Below are 17,820 nucleotides of genomic sequence, written 5' to 3' on the forward strand. Positions count from 1 at the left end.
AAATAAATAGCCTATTTACCAATAGGAGTTCTTAAGTCAAAATGGTTTGAAGACCACAGTTCTGACAAAGTAGCTGATCACAGGATATTAAGAGGAGAATATGTGATCATTTGAGAGTGATGGGCAAAGGTCCAGTGATAAATAGTAGGAGTTACTAAATACAAATTAAAATATATAGATCAAGGGGCCTATTTATATAGGTTCTTCGTTATAAAACATAAAAATGGCCCCTATAGTTTGTTTTCCAATTTAGGAGGAGTTTTAATAGCTGTAAGTTGAGTACATACAACATTTTAATAGTTTGGAGCAATTTAAGTTTAGGCACAGGTTTTTCACATGTAATGGTTCTTCTTTTCCTGGTTATAGCTGACCTTTATGTAGGACTTTTTTTTTATTTAGTAGTGTACTGCTATAAATGTTGGCTTTTTTTTAGGGGATAATATGTTTTTGTCTTTTGTGCCCTGCAGGTGGAGGAAATATAAAATAACTTCTAAAACTTTTAAACAAATTATTATAAATTAGATTATGAGAGACATGTTTTCCAGAGTTCCTAATATTTGTGGGTATTGCTTTTATAGCCAGGAAAAAAATTCTTGAATGAATTAACAGAAATAATTTCTACTATTAAAAACAGTTTACATTGATATTAGTTTTTACAAGAAGAGAGAAGAAAAAAAAACAGTGAAATACAGGACACACAGCAAGGAAGTATCGCAAATAGGAAGAAAAATGTTACATGACAAGTTAAACTTTTTATAGCAATATCATAAGTGGGATAAATTTACTTTCTACAAGAAGGCATACTACAAAGTTTTTTTCTTTTTTTTCAAAAAGCCTAGTTTATATACTGTATACAAGAGACACATAAACAGAATGATTGGGGGCGCCTGGGTGGCTCAGTGGGTTAAGCCGCTGCCTTCGGCTCAGGTCATGATCTCAGGGTCCTGGGATCGAGTCCCGCATCGGGCTCTCTGCTTGGCAGGGAGCCTGCTTCCCTCTCTCTCTCTCTCTGCCTGCCTCTCCATCTACTTGTGATTTCTCTCTGTCAAATAAATAAAATAAAATCTTTAAAAAAAATAAAATAAAATAAACAGAATGATTGAAGGAATTGGAAAATTAAAGAATAGGGACCCAGGCAAATTATAATAGAGAGCAAAAGGGGGTCATAATGTTTCATTTAAAAGAGTTTTTTTAAAGAGTGATAAATGGAACAGATTATAATGGTGAAGTGTGCAAACCATGATGATGACATCATGGATCAGTATGTGTTAAATTACACAGAACTCAAATATAAATGATAAAAAATTGCAAGAAAGAAGGGCATGTGTATGGCTTAGTTGTTTGAGCATCTGGCTCTTGATTTTGCCTCAGGTCATGATCTCAGGGACCTGGGATCAAGCCCTCTGTCAGGCTCCTTGCTCAGCACGGCATCTGCTTGTCTCTCTCCGTCTACTCCTGCCCCCATTCTCGTGTGCGCTCTCGCTCTCTCTCCAATAAATAAATAAATTGCAGGAAAGAAAGAGAATTATTAGTTCTCAATGGTAGTTTAGAAATTTGAGAGTTCTCTTCTAAATCTGTGACAGATCCACTTATTTTATTCCTATATTCTATATTTTTATTTCAGTTGATGTACAAGACAAATAAAGAGCTCTATATTCTGAAAACAGAAAATATATCTTCTTCATGACTCATGAAGTGTTTATAAAAATTGAAAGAAAATTCAGGTAATTGCAAAGAGTAGGTAGAAATAGGTCATCCTAGATTCTCTGCCCACGGTGAAATGAAATTAGGGTGCTGTGTTTTGTTGTCTGATTAAAAAAAAAAAAAAAACCTGCTTAATGTATTCTGGTTTCAGGAAGATAGTTAAAGAACAGTGTTCAGTAACAAATGTCTCTTGACTATAATGTGCAAGGCATTTTAGTTCAATGTGAGATATAATCCTGAATAAGACTTTGAGCCTTGGAGCTTGTAAGTCAAGGGGTTTCATTATAGAAAGCACATCGGTGGTAAATTACTGGGGATGTAGATATGAAAACCTCTATAATTTCTTTGTAAAGAAACTGTAGAGTTCGTTATGATCATTTTAATTTTCAACAGAAGTACTTAGAGTTACCCAAAAGGAGAAAAGTAGGTGGTTGTGGTAGATGGATTGAAAGGTATAGAATGTCTAGAGATCTTGCTTCTTTTTTACCTCTGTCTTCTGTTAGCAGTTCTCTTTCACTAGACAATTCAGTTTTATCCCTCTGGGCGTCAGATTCTTCATATGTAAATGATGAAATTGAAATCAAATATAGAGTTCTTTATACATGTTATTTTTGTGTAGCTGTGAATAAATTGATCAAATAAGTGTTGAGCATTGACTCCTTTTCCGTATGCAGAGGCTAAACTTGTTGGGGAGAAAGACAGACTTACGGTTGCATGCAAGCAGAGGTAGAGATGGAGAAAGAAAACACTGGGAAAGTTTCACAGAGGCGGTGTGACACTGAAACTGGTCTGGGAGATAAGACTTTGTCAAGTGAACAAAAAAAGGAGAGCGTTCTAGGCTCAGTAAATAATAGAATGTGTAGAGGCAGGGAAGGGAGTGTTTTACATTTGGGAAACTGCAGTTAGTTCATTTGGCACTTTGTAGTTAGTGTGGATTTATAGAGGAGTAGCAAGATATTAAACACAGAGGTCTGTGGGAGCCAAATTGTAAAAAATGCAGGCTTTACATTAAAGGCAATGATTAACCACGGAAATGGTTTTTTTTAGTGGTGTTGGGCGGTAGCCCTGTAAGATTTAATTGAGATGGATGCAGGGAGAGCAGTTAGGGAACTGGCAGTCCAGGTGAGACATGAGAGAGTCTTAATTAAAGTAATGGCAGTGACAAAGATGGGTAGGTTTTAGAATAGATCTCTAAAATGGGTGAGCTTCACAGCATCTGTGACAGCCCTGGAAGGATATGCAAGATTTAACATGTAAACGTATTTTCCTTCAGAGAGGGTCTACAAATTTCATCAGGTCATAGAAGGGAACTTTTAGGGTAAATACATATTCTAGGGAAAATTGACAGGGTGACATTCGCTATAAGCTATGAAGTTTAAATAATTTTAAATTTTACGTAATTTGTCAGTGACTAATCTAATTTTTTTTTCACTTTTTATAGTGGACAGGCCAAAATCTCAGCAAGTTCGAACCTCTAGTACAATAAGGCGAACCTCTTCTTTGGATACGATAACAGGACCTTATCTCACAGGACAGTGGCCACGGGATCCTCATGTTCATTACCCTTCATGCATGAAAGATAAAGCTACTCAGGTAAAATAAGCAAATCAAAATCAGTTTTATTACTCTGCAGTTCTTCTGTTTTGATCACATTAAAGAAAATGTAATTTCATAAAATTTTTTCAAATTTAAAATATATTCAACCAAAAAAGGAAGCCATTTCTTTTTTAAACTTTGTTTTTTGTCATTTGGGTTTTAAAAGTTTTAAAATTGGGGTGCCTGGGTGGCTCAGTGGGTTAAGCCGCTGCCTTCGGCTCAGGTCATGATCTCAGGGTCCTGGATTGAGCCCCGCATCAGGCTCTCTGCTCAGCAGGGAGCCTGCTTCCCTCTCTCTCTCTGCCTGCCTCTCTGCCTACTTGTGATCTCTCTCTGTCAAATAAATAAAATCTTTAAAAAAAAATAAATAAAAGTTTAAAAATTATTTAGAATTTAATAAATAGCACAGAAGTCTATATTACATGGTTTTTGAGACATAGTTTTAAGAATTGCTTAACAGAAATTAATATAATAACTAGTATCTATATGAGAAAATTATAAATTAGTTTTGGAGAAAAGTTTGCACTGTTCTTGGACATAATTTGTAAAATATTAACACATGGCTTGTCACACTTTTCTACATGTCGAAGGTTCCCCAACCTTTTTGATTTTAGAAGTGTTTCCTTCCAAGTCAGGAAAAAGTCTGAAAACATCTTAATTTATGATTTCTGAGTTCTTGACCATATCTTCATAATAGTAGTCAATCAGCATTGTGAAGAACTAAAAATATAAGAGATGGTTATTGGTGTTAAAGAACTTGGAGCATAGTTAGGAACATAGGTGTTAATTTCTGAAAATCAGTAATAGAAGATAGTATGTAATTAGATGTTTGATGAAGAAAGCACTTCAATGTGAGAGAATCAAAAGGAATGAGAAGATTTGGGGCTTTGTGGATTAGGGAAATGGAAGGATTAGAGCTTCATGTCTGAAGAAAAAAGGGAGAAAATTTTGGACATGATTTATGAGAATCTTTGCAATTTTTGTAATTTTCTCAGCAAGTTGAAACCATGAAATTAGCTTCTTTATCATTCCTCATATCAATTTTGTCTTTGTAATATTTTGTGCTTCTCCCCTGCGCCCCCGGTCTTTTGCTTTCTGTTCTTCATTTTGTGAGGAAAAGATCAGTTGATATGGTATGCAGTGGGATTCTCCAACAGAAATAACTAGCAAAACTTAGATGTAGGCCTGGACACTTAGAAATGGATGCAGGTAATTCAGGATCACCTTTCTGGAGAGGTTGGGTTGACATGTGTGGTAAGTGTAGACATGGAACATAAAGAAAGGTCAAGAGACCAAGGACTTAGTCTTTGGAAATGCACAGAGGGAAAGAAAAAACTAATATATTCATCTGGAAGCACCAGGAAGAGGAGGGAGGGGGTTAACATTTACTGACGATGGATCATGTGCTGTGTGTTTTATATCCTGAGTTTCATTTAATTCTCATAAGAATGTTACAAGATGACACAGACGGGGAAGCTGAGACTCAGGGAGGATAAGTGACTTACTCAGGATCATAAAGCCAGAAAGTGTTGGAGCCAGGTTTCTGACACAAGTTAGTCAGTAATTCTGAGCTTCAGTTTTATGGTGTTTTTAGGATAAATGGAATGCTGTGCGTGCATGTATCACTTAGTTGAGTGACTGGCACTGTACTTCAAGATAAAATCTCTTTTTAGATTTGAAAAAAATCCTACTTTTTATTGATCATGTACTTTATGCAGACACTATTCAGAAAGAGGAGCCAGAAAAAGAGCAAAACCTAAGAGAACTGATAGTCTAGCCTTAGAAGAAAGGGAAAGATGTTCTGAGGAAGAATTGGTAACACTGTCAGGTGCTAAAGAGAAACCATGGAGAAGAAGGGCTCAAGTTAGGAATTCGGGGCACATTATTTTGGAGAGTGTAATATTGATGATATGACAGAGGAGGAAACGCAGATATTGGAGAGTTAAGAAAGCGAGGTAGAGATAGAAAAAAGGGTTTCTTAAGCTTGTCTGTTTCTTTATCTGCATGACGGGGTTAGTGAAGCCTAGCTCATGATAATGTTACATGACTAAATATGATAATATTTGAAAGTGAGTATGTCAATACCTATTGGTAGTAGATACAGTTAAGGTCATTTGTAATGCAAATTTAAATGAAGACCAACATACCATGTACATCTAAGTTAAAATAATAAATGTGTGTTTGTGTGTGTGTTTAAAATATATTTTGTTCTCCCACTTTGACAAATATACCCTATGGACCTTGAACTTTAGGTTTGAACTAAAGTTGGATTCTTCAGACATACATGCCAGAATATGTCTGCATGCGTTGAGCACATCCTGCCTTCTGCACCTAAACCTGTATCTCTTCCTACCCCACACACCATTCTCTTCTCTGAGGGATGGCTTTACACATAACGTTTCAACCACCCCGTCCTCACATCTATGCTTCATTCATATTTCTTCAGCAAATGAGACCCAGGGTATAGGTTCTTTCAGACCTTGGAGGCAAGGCTACTCTTTTTAGGCAAGGAATTCCTGGGTCTAGATTACCCAGGGCATAGACGGAGGCAGAGGTGTGGGCTCATGGTGTGTATGTTCTTTTGGACCTATGATCTCTTCACCTGTGAGGAGGGGTATAACTAGAAGAGGACCAGAACAGTTGCCCCTAAAACTTGAGGTCCAGGGCAAAAGTCTGCATGGATCTCCATTTAGATACTTATTTGAGAAAGGACATTGAAAGGAAGGTAAAACAAAAGCCTCATTTTACAGATGAGATACTGAGGCATGGAGAAGTTAAGTAATTTGTTGTTTATATCGCTACTAAATCAAGAGATTTGAACCCAGATTTGGCTGATTCTAAAGCTTTGGCTTTTTCTCCAAATCCCCACTGCCTCTCAGAGCAACCACTAAAGCATATGACACTTAAGTGTAAGAAATGTTCTTGCCCCCAAGCATCTGTTGATTTAATTAAAGATACAAGAGATGAACATATGAATTTTTTTTTTAATTGCCACATCCATTCTTCTTGGGCTAACTCTTGAGCTCTTAGGGAGGCAAGTAGAAGTTTTTGTTTATTTAGAGGTAAGTCAGTGGAGGGAACGTGTACAGTCTGTTTACTACGGATATTAAATATCGAGGCTGTCTGGTTTTGATGGAGGGTGTCTCTAGTATTTTCTTCCTTTCATATTTCCATATTTCAACTACTGTAATTATTGAGGGTTAGGAATAAAATTCTTAATGTTTAATGTACTTACACATTGGGCCTTTTAGAAAGAAGTAGCATAGTGTTGTGAAAAATACCATGGACCTTGGAGATGGATCATGTGTTCAAATCAAGGCCCAATCTGAGAGAACCTACCTTCTGGGAGAATGGAAGTTTTTTTATATCTTGATAGAGGTGTTTGTTATGTGGATGAATGTACTTGTCAGAATGTATACAAGTATACACTTGTATATTTTACTATATAACGTCATTTTTAAAATATAGAGCAGTAAACAAATATTGAACTCTAATCAGATGTTTAGGGGTGAAGTATACTGCTGTCTGCAGCTTGCCTTGAAATGAATCAAAAATAAGATCATTTGATGGACAGGTAGATATATATTGAGGCAAATAAAGTAAAGTATTATGTATAGAATTTGTTGACATTATGAGTGCTCACTAAGGGGTTTTTTTCAGTGAAGTGGTATGTTAGTAATTTTTTGAATAATATATTGGGGAAATAATCATGGCCCACTAAATTAACTTTCATGTTGTCCAAACTTCACTTTCCTTTTCTATAAATTGAAGTTAGCAGAATCATGCATTTATTCTGAGGACTAAAAGAGAAACAGCTTCACACGTTTATGGCCAGTGAAGACATGGATCATTGCCAGATTATTAGAATAATCTGTATAGCTTAATAGAAATAAAAACTAAAAACCCTTTTGTGGAATTTAATATTACTCTAAGACATTAGCCTTGCAGATACAACCTTTTTTTAAAGAAAAAATTATTGCCAACTCTTAAAATTGAACTTTATAGTTAAGGTTACAGTAATCAGACAGTAATATTTTCTCAGTTTTCACCATATAGTCTAAAGCTTCATCTCTGGATGGATTTAAAGTTCTGAACATGAGCATGTTTTTAAATGAGAAAGTAATGCATATAGTTTTTATGAAGTGGTCAAACAGTGAAATATAGCTTAGAGCAATAATAAAACGTGTTTCTTCTGAATTCCTAGGTATAGTAGCAATGAGGGCTTTTCACAAATATATACATTCTCTCTTCATAGCCCATGGTAGGATTTTACTTCTCTGCCCACGTAAAGTTAAGTTTGGCCATGAAATTTACTATGGGAAGAAGCTTTAAAGAGCTGGTGCACCAAAACAAGACAAATTATATGAAAATAATATGAAAAATATATGACAATGTCCCTGATGAATTTAGATGTAAAAAACCTCAAAAAAAATTAGCAAACCTAATTCAACAATACATTAAAAGGATCATACACCATAAAGAATTTCAAGGGGCCCCTGGGTGGCTCAGTGGGTTAAAGCCTCTGCCTTCGACTCAGGTCATGATCCCGGGACCCTGGGATTGAGCCCCACATCGGGCTCTCTGCTCAGCAGGGAGCCTGCTTCCCTTCCTCTCTCTCTGGCTGCCTCTCTGACTACTTGCGATCTCTGTCAAATAAATGAAATCTTTAATTTAAAAAAAAAAAAGGAATTTCAAAATAATGAGTATAGAGACAACGTATTTCAACACAATAAAGGCCATCTCTGCCAAGCCCATACCTAACATCATACTCAATGGTGAAAAACTGAAAACTTCTTAACATCAGGAACAAAATAAGGATGCCCGCTCCACATACTCCACATAGTATTGGACATCTTAGCCAGAGCAATTAGGCAAGAAAAGGAAATAAAAGGCTTCCAAATAGGAAAAGAAGAAGTAACACTGTCACTATTTGCAGATAACATGATGTTATATATAGGAGACCCTGAAAACTCCAAAAGACAGGTAGAACTAATAAATTAATTCAGTATGAAGTTGCAGGATATAATATCAATATACAGAAATTTGTTGTGTTTCTTTATGCTAATAATGTATCAGACATTTTAAGAAAATCGCATTTACAATTGCATCAAGAGAATAAAATAGGTAGGAAAACAACCTAACATAATAAAAATTTTTTTTAAAAAAGGAAATAATCTAACCAAGGAGGTGAAAGACCTGTACACTGAACTATATAAGGCATGGACTAAAGAAATGGAAGAAGACACAGATAAATAGCTATTCTATGCTTATGGATTGGAAGAAGTAATATTGTTAAAATGTTCATATTACCTAAAGCAGTCTACAGATTGAGTGCAATCCCTGTCGAAATTCCGGAGGCATTTTTCACAGAAATAGAACAAACAATCCTAAAATTTATATTGAACCACAAAAGACTCTGAATAGCTAAAGCATCCTGAGAAAAAACAAGCTGGAGACATCATAATTCCTTACTTCAAACTATATTACAATGCTATTATAATTAAAACAGTGTGGTATTGGTGTAAAAACAGACACCTAGATTAGTGGAAGAGAACAGAGCCCGGAAATAAACCCGTGCATATATAATCATTTGACCACTGAGGAGGAAAGAATATACAATGCGGAAAAGACAAGGCTCCTCAATAAATGATGTTGGGAAAACTGGACCACTATCATATATTATACACAAAAATTTAACTCAGATGGACTAATGACTTAAATGTAAGACCTGAAACCATAAAAAAAAATTCTAGAAGAAAACACAGCTTTTTGACATAGGTCTTAGTGACAATTTTTTGAATTTGACATTAAAAGTAAAGGCAACAAAGGCAAAAATAAACAAGTGGGACTACATCAGACTAAAAAGCTTCTGCATAGCAAAGGAAACCATAAACAAAATGAAAAGACGTCCTACTGAACAGGAGAAAATATTTACAAATCATATCCAAAATAGCAAAGAACTTCCATAATTCAATGGCAAAATAACAAACAATCCAGTTAAAAAATGGATAGAAGATCTGAATACACATTTTTCCAAAGAAGGCCTTTAGACAACTAGAAGGAATATGAAAAGAAGCTCAGCATCACTAATGATAAGGGAAATGCAATCAAAGCCGCAGTGAGATACCACCTCACACCTGTCAGACTGTTAGGAAAAAAATAAGAGATAACAAATGTTGGCTAGGATGTGGAAAAAGGGAAATGCTTGTTCATTGTGGGTAGGAATATAAATTGGTGCAGCCACTATGGAAAACAGTATGGAGTTTCTTCAAAAAATTAAAAATAGAACTACCATATCATCCAGCAGTTCTACTTCTGGGTATTTATCCAAAGAAGACAAAACACTAAGCTGAAAACGTACATACACCCCCATGTTCTTTGGGCAGTTATTTACAGTAGCCAAGGTGTGGAAGCAATCTAAATGATTATCAGCAGATAGATAGACAAAGAAGTTGTGCTGTGTAGATACAATGGAATATTATTCAGCCATTAAAAAAAAGAATGAAAGCTTGTCATATACTTCAGTAAAATAAATCAAAGACAAAGATAAACATGATCAAATATGATCTCACGTATATGTAGAATCTTAAAAAAAAAAGACACAGATACAAAGAACAGATTGATGGTTGCTGGGAGTTGGGGGGGGTGGGTGAAATGGGTGAAAATAAAATTATTTATAAAATAATTTGTCTAGTGGGTATCATGGACCCCATGGCAACTATAGTTACTAATACTGTATTGCATATTTGAAAGTTGGTAAGAAAGAAAATCTTAAAAGTTGTCATTACAAGAAAAAATTCCCATAACTGTGAGTGGTGATGGTGTTAGGATTATTGTGCTGATCCCTTCACAGCATAGACCAATATTGAACCAAGTTTTACACCTAAAGCTAATATAATGCTATATGTCAGTTATATCTCAATAAACTTAACTGGTACATTCATTCTGACAGGAGTAGCATTAAGTGTACTCATTTTACTAATTGTTTTTCTTCTTAAATTGGAAGTGATTCTTTGTGTGAAATGCCATTGCATCATTGAAGTGAATATGTTGTTTTGACTCATTATGTGTAAGATGGTGAATTTCTTTAATAGATTACTTAATAATTGGTCATGACTACATTTTGGAATAAATGCTATTTATGGAGTCCTTTTTAAAAATATACAGTGGCAAATGAAGTGTTTGTTAATATTTATATTTGTTTCAGAATTCAGAAATGAGGTCTAAACTTTTTTCTTTTTCATAATGTAATCCTTAGATTAGTGTCATACTTGCTTCATAAAAAGATTTTGCAAGTTTCCTTCCTTTGTGCTCTGGCACATATGGTGAAAATATCCCAATTATCTGTTATTTGAGTCTGAAAAGATTTTACCTATGAAGCTAACTAGTGTGTTTTCAGATTATAACTCTTTAGTAAAGTCTCAATTTTTTCCCATGGCTCTTGGTTTCTGTTTTTTTTTTTTTTTTTTAAGATTTTATTTTTATTTGTAAGAGAGTGCTTGCCCATAGGGAGGAGGTGGGGAGGGAGAGGGAGAATGAGTCATAAGCAGACTCACACTGAGCACAGATCCTGAGGGAGCCCAACACAGGGCTCAGTCTCAGGACCCTGATAATATGCCCAGAGTGGAAACCAAGACTTGGACATTTAACCAATTGCACCATCCAGGCACCCCTTTGGCTTTTGGTTTCTGTTAGTTTCTGTTTCTTTTGTTCAGTATTTTCATTTGAATATAATCCATTTCATCTAGCCTTTCAAGTATTTTGCATAGTTTCACAAAATATTCTTATATAATTATTTTAATTTCTTGTATTTCTGTAGTTATTTTTTTATTACTTATAATATTGCATATGTGTTTTGAGTGATTAAATTTATTAGGTTATATAGTATTTTTTTAAAAAAGTAATGTATTGAAATTTGTTTTCTTATTTTTCTTTTTCCTAGTTCATTGCTGTCTGACTTTGCTCTATCATTGCCTTACTTCTGCCTTCCTGGAGTGTATATATTTTTTCGCAATTCTAGAGATAAATGCTTAATTTTTGTATGTGTTTCTTGTTCAGTAATATAGGTGTTTTATGCCAAGACTTACTCTCTGAGCTCATTTGTATTTGCAAGATACTGTGTAGTTTCAGTTTTGATATGCTGTTTAGTATATGAGACTTTTTGTTTTATTTTTAATTTCTAAATGGTTAAAATTTTTGAGTAAAAATTTAATTTCTAGCTTTATTGTATTTAGAAAATAGAATTATGTATCTGTGGAAACGTCAGTGAAATTTTCTTTGTGACCTAATATAAGATCTTTTTTTTTTTTTAATGCTCTTTGGGTATTTGAAAACAAGGCATAGTCTTTACTTCTAGATACAGAATTCATTACGTATTAATTCAGCCTTATTAATTATGTTATTCAGTTTCTCTATAGCCCCTTTATATCTGTTTGTTTCATCATAAGCTGGCAATTACTGAATTAAAATTTCTGCTGATGTATGTTTCCAGTGATCATTGCTTTATATATCTTAATAATACGGATGTATAAAGATTTATGTCCATTATATCTTTGTTTTGGTTGGTATTATTTATTATTATTATAGATACTCTGTATCTTGATCCATATTTTTCCCCTGAATTTAACCTTTTCATAATATAAATTAGTATCGAAAACTGTTTCATTTATTAATTTTTTCTTCCATTGGTCAAGAGCTCTGGTTCTGGAAGCAAACTGGTGTTGAATCTTGTCTCCAGCATTTTCCTGCTTTGTAATTCTGGGCAAATCCCTTTATTTCAGTGTCTCACTTCTCTCATTTGTTATTGGGATATTATTGTACCTCATAGGGTTATTGTAAGGGCTAAAATAAGTTAATGTGTTTGAAATGCTGGGAATAGGGACCAACACATTAAATGTCAATAAGTAATTGGTATTATTATTTATATTTACCAGCAGAGAGAGTGAAAGATAGGTGAATGTTTGACTAGTGGCCTTGGCACTGTAAATTCACAGTTAGAAAGGGGATCTTCAAGAGGAAATTTCTTCCTCTTTTCTCCTACCTCTTTCCCATGTTTTTTATTTCTTAGTTTTTGTCTTTTGTCTTTTTGTTCTAGTTAATCTTGCTTATTGCTGGAAATAATCAGCTTTGCACCATTTATTTATTTATTTATTTATTTATCTGTTTATTTATTTGTTTTGGAGTCCTCTGCCATATTTCCCTATTAGCGAACAATGGTATGGTGAACATGGCAGTTTTTTAAAAATTTCTGATGAGCAAGTGATCTGAGAATAGCTTTTACTGTACATAAATCTTTCCACTTTGATATCTAGTCTACTCCCCTCGTTTATTTTCCCTCCAAATTTGGTATCAGAGAAGACTGTAGAATTTTTCTCATTTACCTTTCTATTCTTTGAAGAATAAGAGATGGGATGGTTAGATCCTAAGTGAAATTCTACATATTTTACTTTTATTTTCCAGATGATGTTTTTCTTTGGTATTTTATTTTTTAAAATCAGTTTTCAAAATTTGAAGTAAGAAACATTTAAACATGCCAAAAACACAAAAAATACCATTTTAATTTATTTTTCTTAATTTCATTAGGTTTGAATGTATGGAGTATTATGATCCTAACTCCATGCCAGCATCTTTCTCTAGAAATTTATTTATCTGTTTATTTATTTTTTAAGATTTATTTTATTTTATCTATTTGAGAAAGTGAGAATGAGAGAGAGCATGAGAGGCCTCAGAGAGAGTCAGAGTGAGAAGCAGTCTCCTGGCTGAGCAGAGAGCCTGATGTGGGACTTGATTCTGGGACTCCAGGATCATGACCTGAGCTAAAGGCATTCACTTAATCAAATGAGCCACCTAGGTGTCACCAGAAATCTATTGATTGATTGACTGATTTATAGAGATGGCGCGGTCAGAGGGAGAGGGAGAGAGAGAATCTTTTTTTTTTTTTTTTTAATATTTTATTGGTTTATTTAACAGAGAGAGACAGATCACAAGTAGACAGAGAGGCATGCGGGGGGGACGGGGGACAGGCTCCCTGCTGAGCAGAGAGCCTGATGTGGGGCTCTCGATCCCAGGACCCTGAGATCATGACCTGAGCCGAAGGCAGAGGTTTAACCCACTGAGCTACCCAGGTGCCCCGAGAGAGAGAATCTTAAGCAGGCTCCATGCCCAGTGCAGAGCCCGATGGGGAGGGGGACTCCATCTCACAACCTTGAACTGAAATTAGAGTCAGGTACTTAACTGACCGAGCCATCCAGGCATTCCTATTTTTATTTATTTTTAAGTATCAGATCTGGAGTAAGTACTTTGCATTTGGCTTTAGCCATAATCAATAAAATTAGCAAGTCTAAACTAAAATACATAAATTTTGTGCTATTGAAATTACATTTAAAATAATCTGTCCTTTTCCTCCTTCTGTGAAAGGAGCTTGACTGGGGAGGAATTGAATCAAAGGCGTGGATGATATACCTCAAATAGTAATACATATGAACGAGAACTTTCAGTTTTACCACTGATCAAAAACTCATTTCCTGACCAGAAGTCATGCTTAATACAGTTGTTTGGGTTTCCTGTGTCCTTGTTAAACAAGTTTGTTTAAGAAACAGCAGTTGATGGAACTATTTTGGGGAGTAGGAGGCTTCTTTGCAAATGGAAACAAGTCTAAAGATTTGGCCGTTTTGGCCTCTTAGATTGTGTTCCAGGGACCCAAGTTGTTATTTTTACTGGGCTGGTCCCTAACTGGCTGTTGAGTGAATGTATAAAGAGTCCTTCCTGTTGAAGATCACCTTTACTTTCTCTTTTAGCTATTGGCTAATTCAGAGTCAGAGGATTGTATAATCCTAAGAGTTTTGACAGTCCACATGAAAGTAGTCATGTTCCTAACTTAGGGAGTAATATTTTTGGTTGCCAAAGGAAAATACTCAGCTTTATTGATGAAAAACTAAAGTCCATGGCTAAAATATTTAATATTCATTATTTTCAAACACTAGTTCTAAAATTATCAGAAACTCAAAGTACTACTTATTAATATTTTTTAAAGATTTTATTTATTTATTTGACAGACAGCAAGAGAGGGAACACAAGCCGGGGGAGGGGCAAAGGGAGAGGGAGAAGCAGGCTCCCCGCTGAATAAGGAACCCAGGGATGCAGGGCTCCATCCCCGGACTCTGGATCATGAATCTGAATCAAAGACAGATGCTCAATGACTGAGCCACCCAGGCGCCCCTCTACTTAATAATTTTTATTTTTGTTTTTTTAAGATTTTATTTATTTATTTGACAGACAGTGATCACAAGTAGACAGAGAGGCAGGCAGAGAGAGGGGGGAAGCAGGCTCCCTGCTGAGCAGAGAACCTGATGCAGGGCTCAATCCCAGGACTCCGGGATCATGACCCGAGCCGAAGGCAGAAGCTCAACCCACTGAGCCACCCAGGTGCCCCCTACTTAATAATTTTTAATAGATAGTAAATTCATTTTATTTAAAAGTAAAAGGTTTTTAGTGAAGAGCCTCCCCCATACTCATATTATCCATCTACTTGGGTTTCTTCCCATTACCAGAAACATTTGCCCGGTAACAGAATTAAACTCCTTTCCTTAGTCGCTTCCACCATACCTATATCCCTAATTTAGCTGTAGGTAAAATTATGAAGTAGGTTGTATTTATTTGGAACAACCCTGTTACTCTATCATACTGACCTTTGTAATCTGGTACATTGGCTCTCGTCCTTTTATAACTTCTAACCTATCACTTTTCTGTCAAAAATCCTGTAATAGTAATAAATAATTAATATTTACTTAGAGAATGTTAGTGACATTAAGCTTTAAGAACTTAAGAATTAAGTCAATAGCTAAGGGCATATATGGTATGAGAAAGCAACATGCCTTTCAACTTATTAATAACTACTTTGTATAAATGAATGATTGGGATAGGATCTGTCACATTCCCAGGAAACTTTAGTATGAACTGAGTGAATTAGTATAAACTGAATGAGTTTTCATTGCTGTTGGAATTCTCATAGCTTTTAGGAAATACCACTGGTACCTACTGCAGTGAGGATTACATAAAATAATCCATGTTAAGCTTCTAGCACATATCTAGGACATGGTAGATATTGGTAAATGTTAGTTTGCTTTGTATTAGAATCTATAATATTTTTCTGTCAGGAAGCTTTAATTTAATGATAGTGAATTAAGTGACAGAGAAAGTCATTATTACTAATGTCAACAATTGATATGCAATTATGAGCATTAAGTTTGAAGTGGTAGGAGATGGCATAGGAATTACACAGATAGCTCTGCCTCATGATAAGGGTCTGAAACAATAAATAGTTTCTGGTAGGTCAGGATTCACTCAGTCCTAAGTAGCTATTGTTGTCTACTGCGCAGTCTTAACCAATAAGAAATGGCAGTTCAGATTGGTGGGTCCATTTATGGGAAAGTGGAGATTGTTAAGGAAACGTCTTCTTTCCTCATGACTTAGATATCCTATTGATGATAGTCATGCAATCAGTTGAGCACTGTTAGTTTTTATGACTTTGGAATAGTGTGGAAATATTTTTGGATGATATCTCGTAGTCACTTATGTTGCTGATTTTCTGTCAGGTGTGAAAGATTTTTGTTTAAATATTAAAAGCTATCAAGAAGCAACAAAGGTAGTTTATCTCTTGGATAATTCAGATTCTCCAATGTGATTGTTAAATATATTATTTAAAGTGTTAGAGTATATTATTTTTTAAAAAGTTTTGAAATCCAGCAACCAAGGTAAATTGTAATTTAGAAGATTGTAACACCAAAGAATTAATACATTCTAATGCTCTCTAAAAGCCGAAAATTAGATCTCCTCATTTGATTTTAAATTCCTTCTCAATATTAGTGATAGAACATGTCAGAAAGGGTATTATTGTTAGGTACAAATACCAAGTAATAAATTGAAATATTGTTTATACTTTTAATTCCTCACATAACCATCCGCTACTTTAGTTAAAGTGGAAGCCGGTTATTTGTGGAGAGTCTATTAGTAACTCTGTTTCTATAGGAAGCCAGAGAATAGTATTTTCATTGTACACTTTATGTTATGTCTTTAATTTTTTTGTTAAATGTTCTCAGCATGACTTGAGAAACCTAACTGGATAGATTATTAATGTACGGTCCCTTCTGGCCTCTTCTATTCAATTACTTGACTAGTGCCTCTATGTGACTTGAAACTTGGCAAGAAAAGTGTAACAGAAAATATCAGTTATTTTTGAGAAAATGCAAATAATGCTTGAGACTTTTGGATTCAGCAATACATGGCTTTTCTTTGAATTGAAAAATGAGGCTGATTTATAATTGCCTCTTTGACTTAACTATTTTCGGAACTGTTTTACTGAGATATAATTTATATACCAAACAGTTCACCTATTAAAAGTATACAGTTCAGTGGTTCTTAATATATTAAATTCAGGGTTGTGCAACCATTGCCATAATCAATTTTAGAATATTTTCATCACTCTAAAAAGAAACCACTGTACTCATTAGCAGTCACTCACGGTTCTCCCTGAATCCTCTTTCTCTCAGCCATAGACACACACAAATCTACTTTCTGCCTCTATAGGTTTGTACATTCTGAACAGATAATATAAATGGACTCACACAATATGGGGCCTTTGGTATCTGCTTTCTTTTACTGAGTATAGTATTTCTAAGGTTCATCCATACTATACCATGTATCAGTATTTTATCCCTTTTTATCGCTAACTAATATTCCAGGGTATTTAATAAAATTTATTTCTACATTCATGAGTTCATGTACTGCTGTGAACATTTGTGTACACCTTTTTGTGTGGACACATGTTTTTGTTTCTCTGGGAATTACTGGATCATATGTTAGCTCTGTTGTTTAACTTTTTCAGGAGAACATTTTTATAGATTTTTTTTTCTCTTACATAATCAAAGTGTACCGTGAAAGCCATAACTGAACTGAATTATAACTTCCTGTCAGTATTTTCATCAATAACTTTCCACTAATATTTCTGAGAATTTGACATTTCAGTGACCTTCACTTTTCAGTTACTCTAAACATAAAATGTTCCTGCTTATCTGAAGTCTCTAACTCTGTTCCCATTGCTGATAGTTGGTAATCTGTGTTTAGACCCTTAGAATTTGGAGAAAACCCTAATCCCCACAGAAGAGACCAGTCTAATGTAATGTATAGTGCCATTCTAACTTACATGTAATTTATGGGTAACCTGTCTTCCAAAATAGATTTGACATTTATATCTAAAGTTAGGAGGGCTTTCTCATTGTAGATATATAGCCATACTTACCAATCCTGTAGCATAGCACTATTAATTTTTTTAAATGCTGTTTCTAATTTTGAAAACAGTAGTCATTGTAGAAAATTTAGAAAATACAAAAAAATCACAGAATAAGTTGCCTGTATTGCTAATATCCAGACATAGCTATTTTTTAATAATGTGATATATATAATTTTATATCTTGATTATTTACCCTTAAAAAATCAATTTAAAAGTAGAATTCAGATGATATG

General features: G+C 34.6%; 1 protein-coding gene across 1 annotated transcript in view; it reads left to right on the top strand.

Annotated features, from left to right (window-relative positions):
- Window positions 1–17,820, top strand: part of GLCCI1 (glucocorticoid induced 1) — a 102,068-nt gene that overhangs the window by 31,065 nt on the left and 53,183 nt on the right. Inside the window, exon 2 of the mRNA XM_059172539.1 lies at window positions 3,146–3,297. Within this exon, the coding sequence (XP_059028522.1) occupies window positions 3,146–3,297 (152 nt within the window). The remainder of the gene's footprint in view (window positions 1–3,145; window positions 3,298–17,820) is intronic.

This window comes from Mustela lutreola, chromosome 4, assembly GCF_030435805.1.
Source record: "Mustela lutreola isolate mMusLut2 chromosome 4, mMusLut2.pri, whole genome shotgun sequence".
NCBI classification, from domain to species: Eukaryota; Metazoa; Chordata; class Mammalia; order Carnivora; family Mustelidae; genus Mustela; species Mustela lutreola.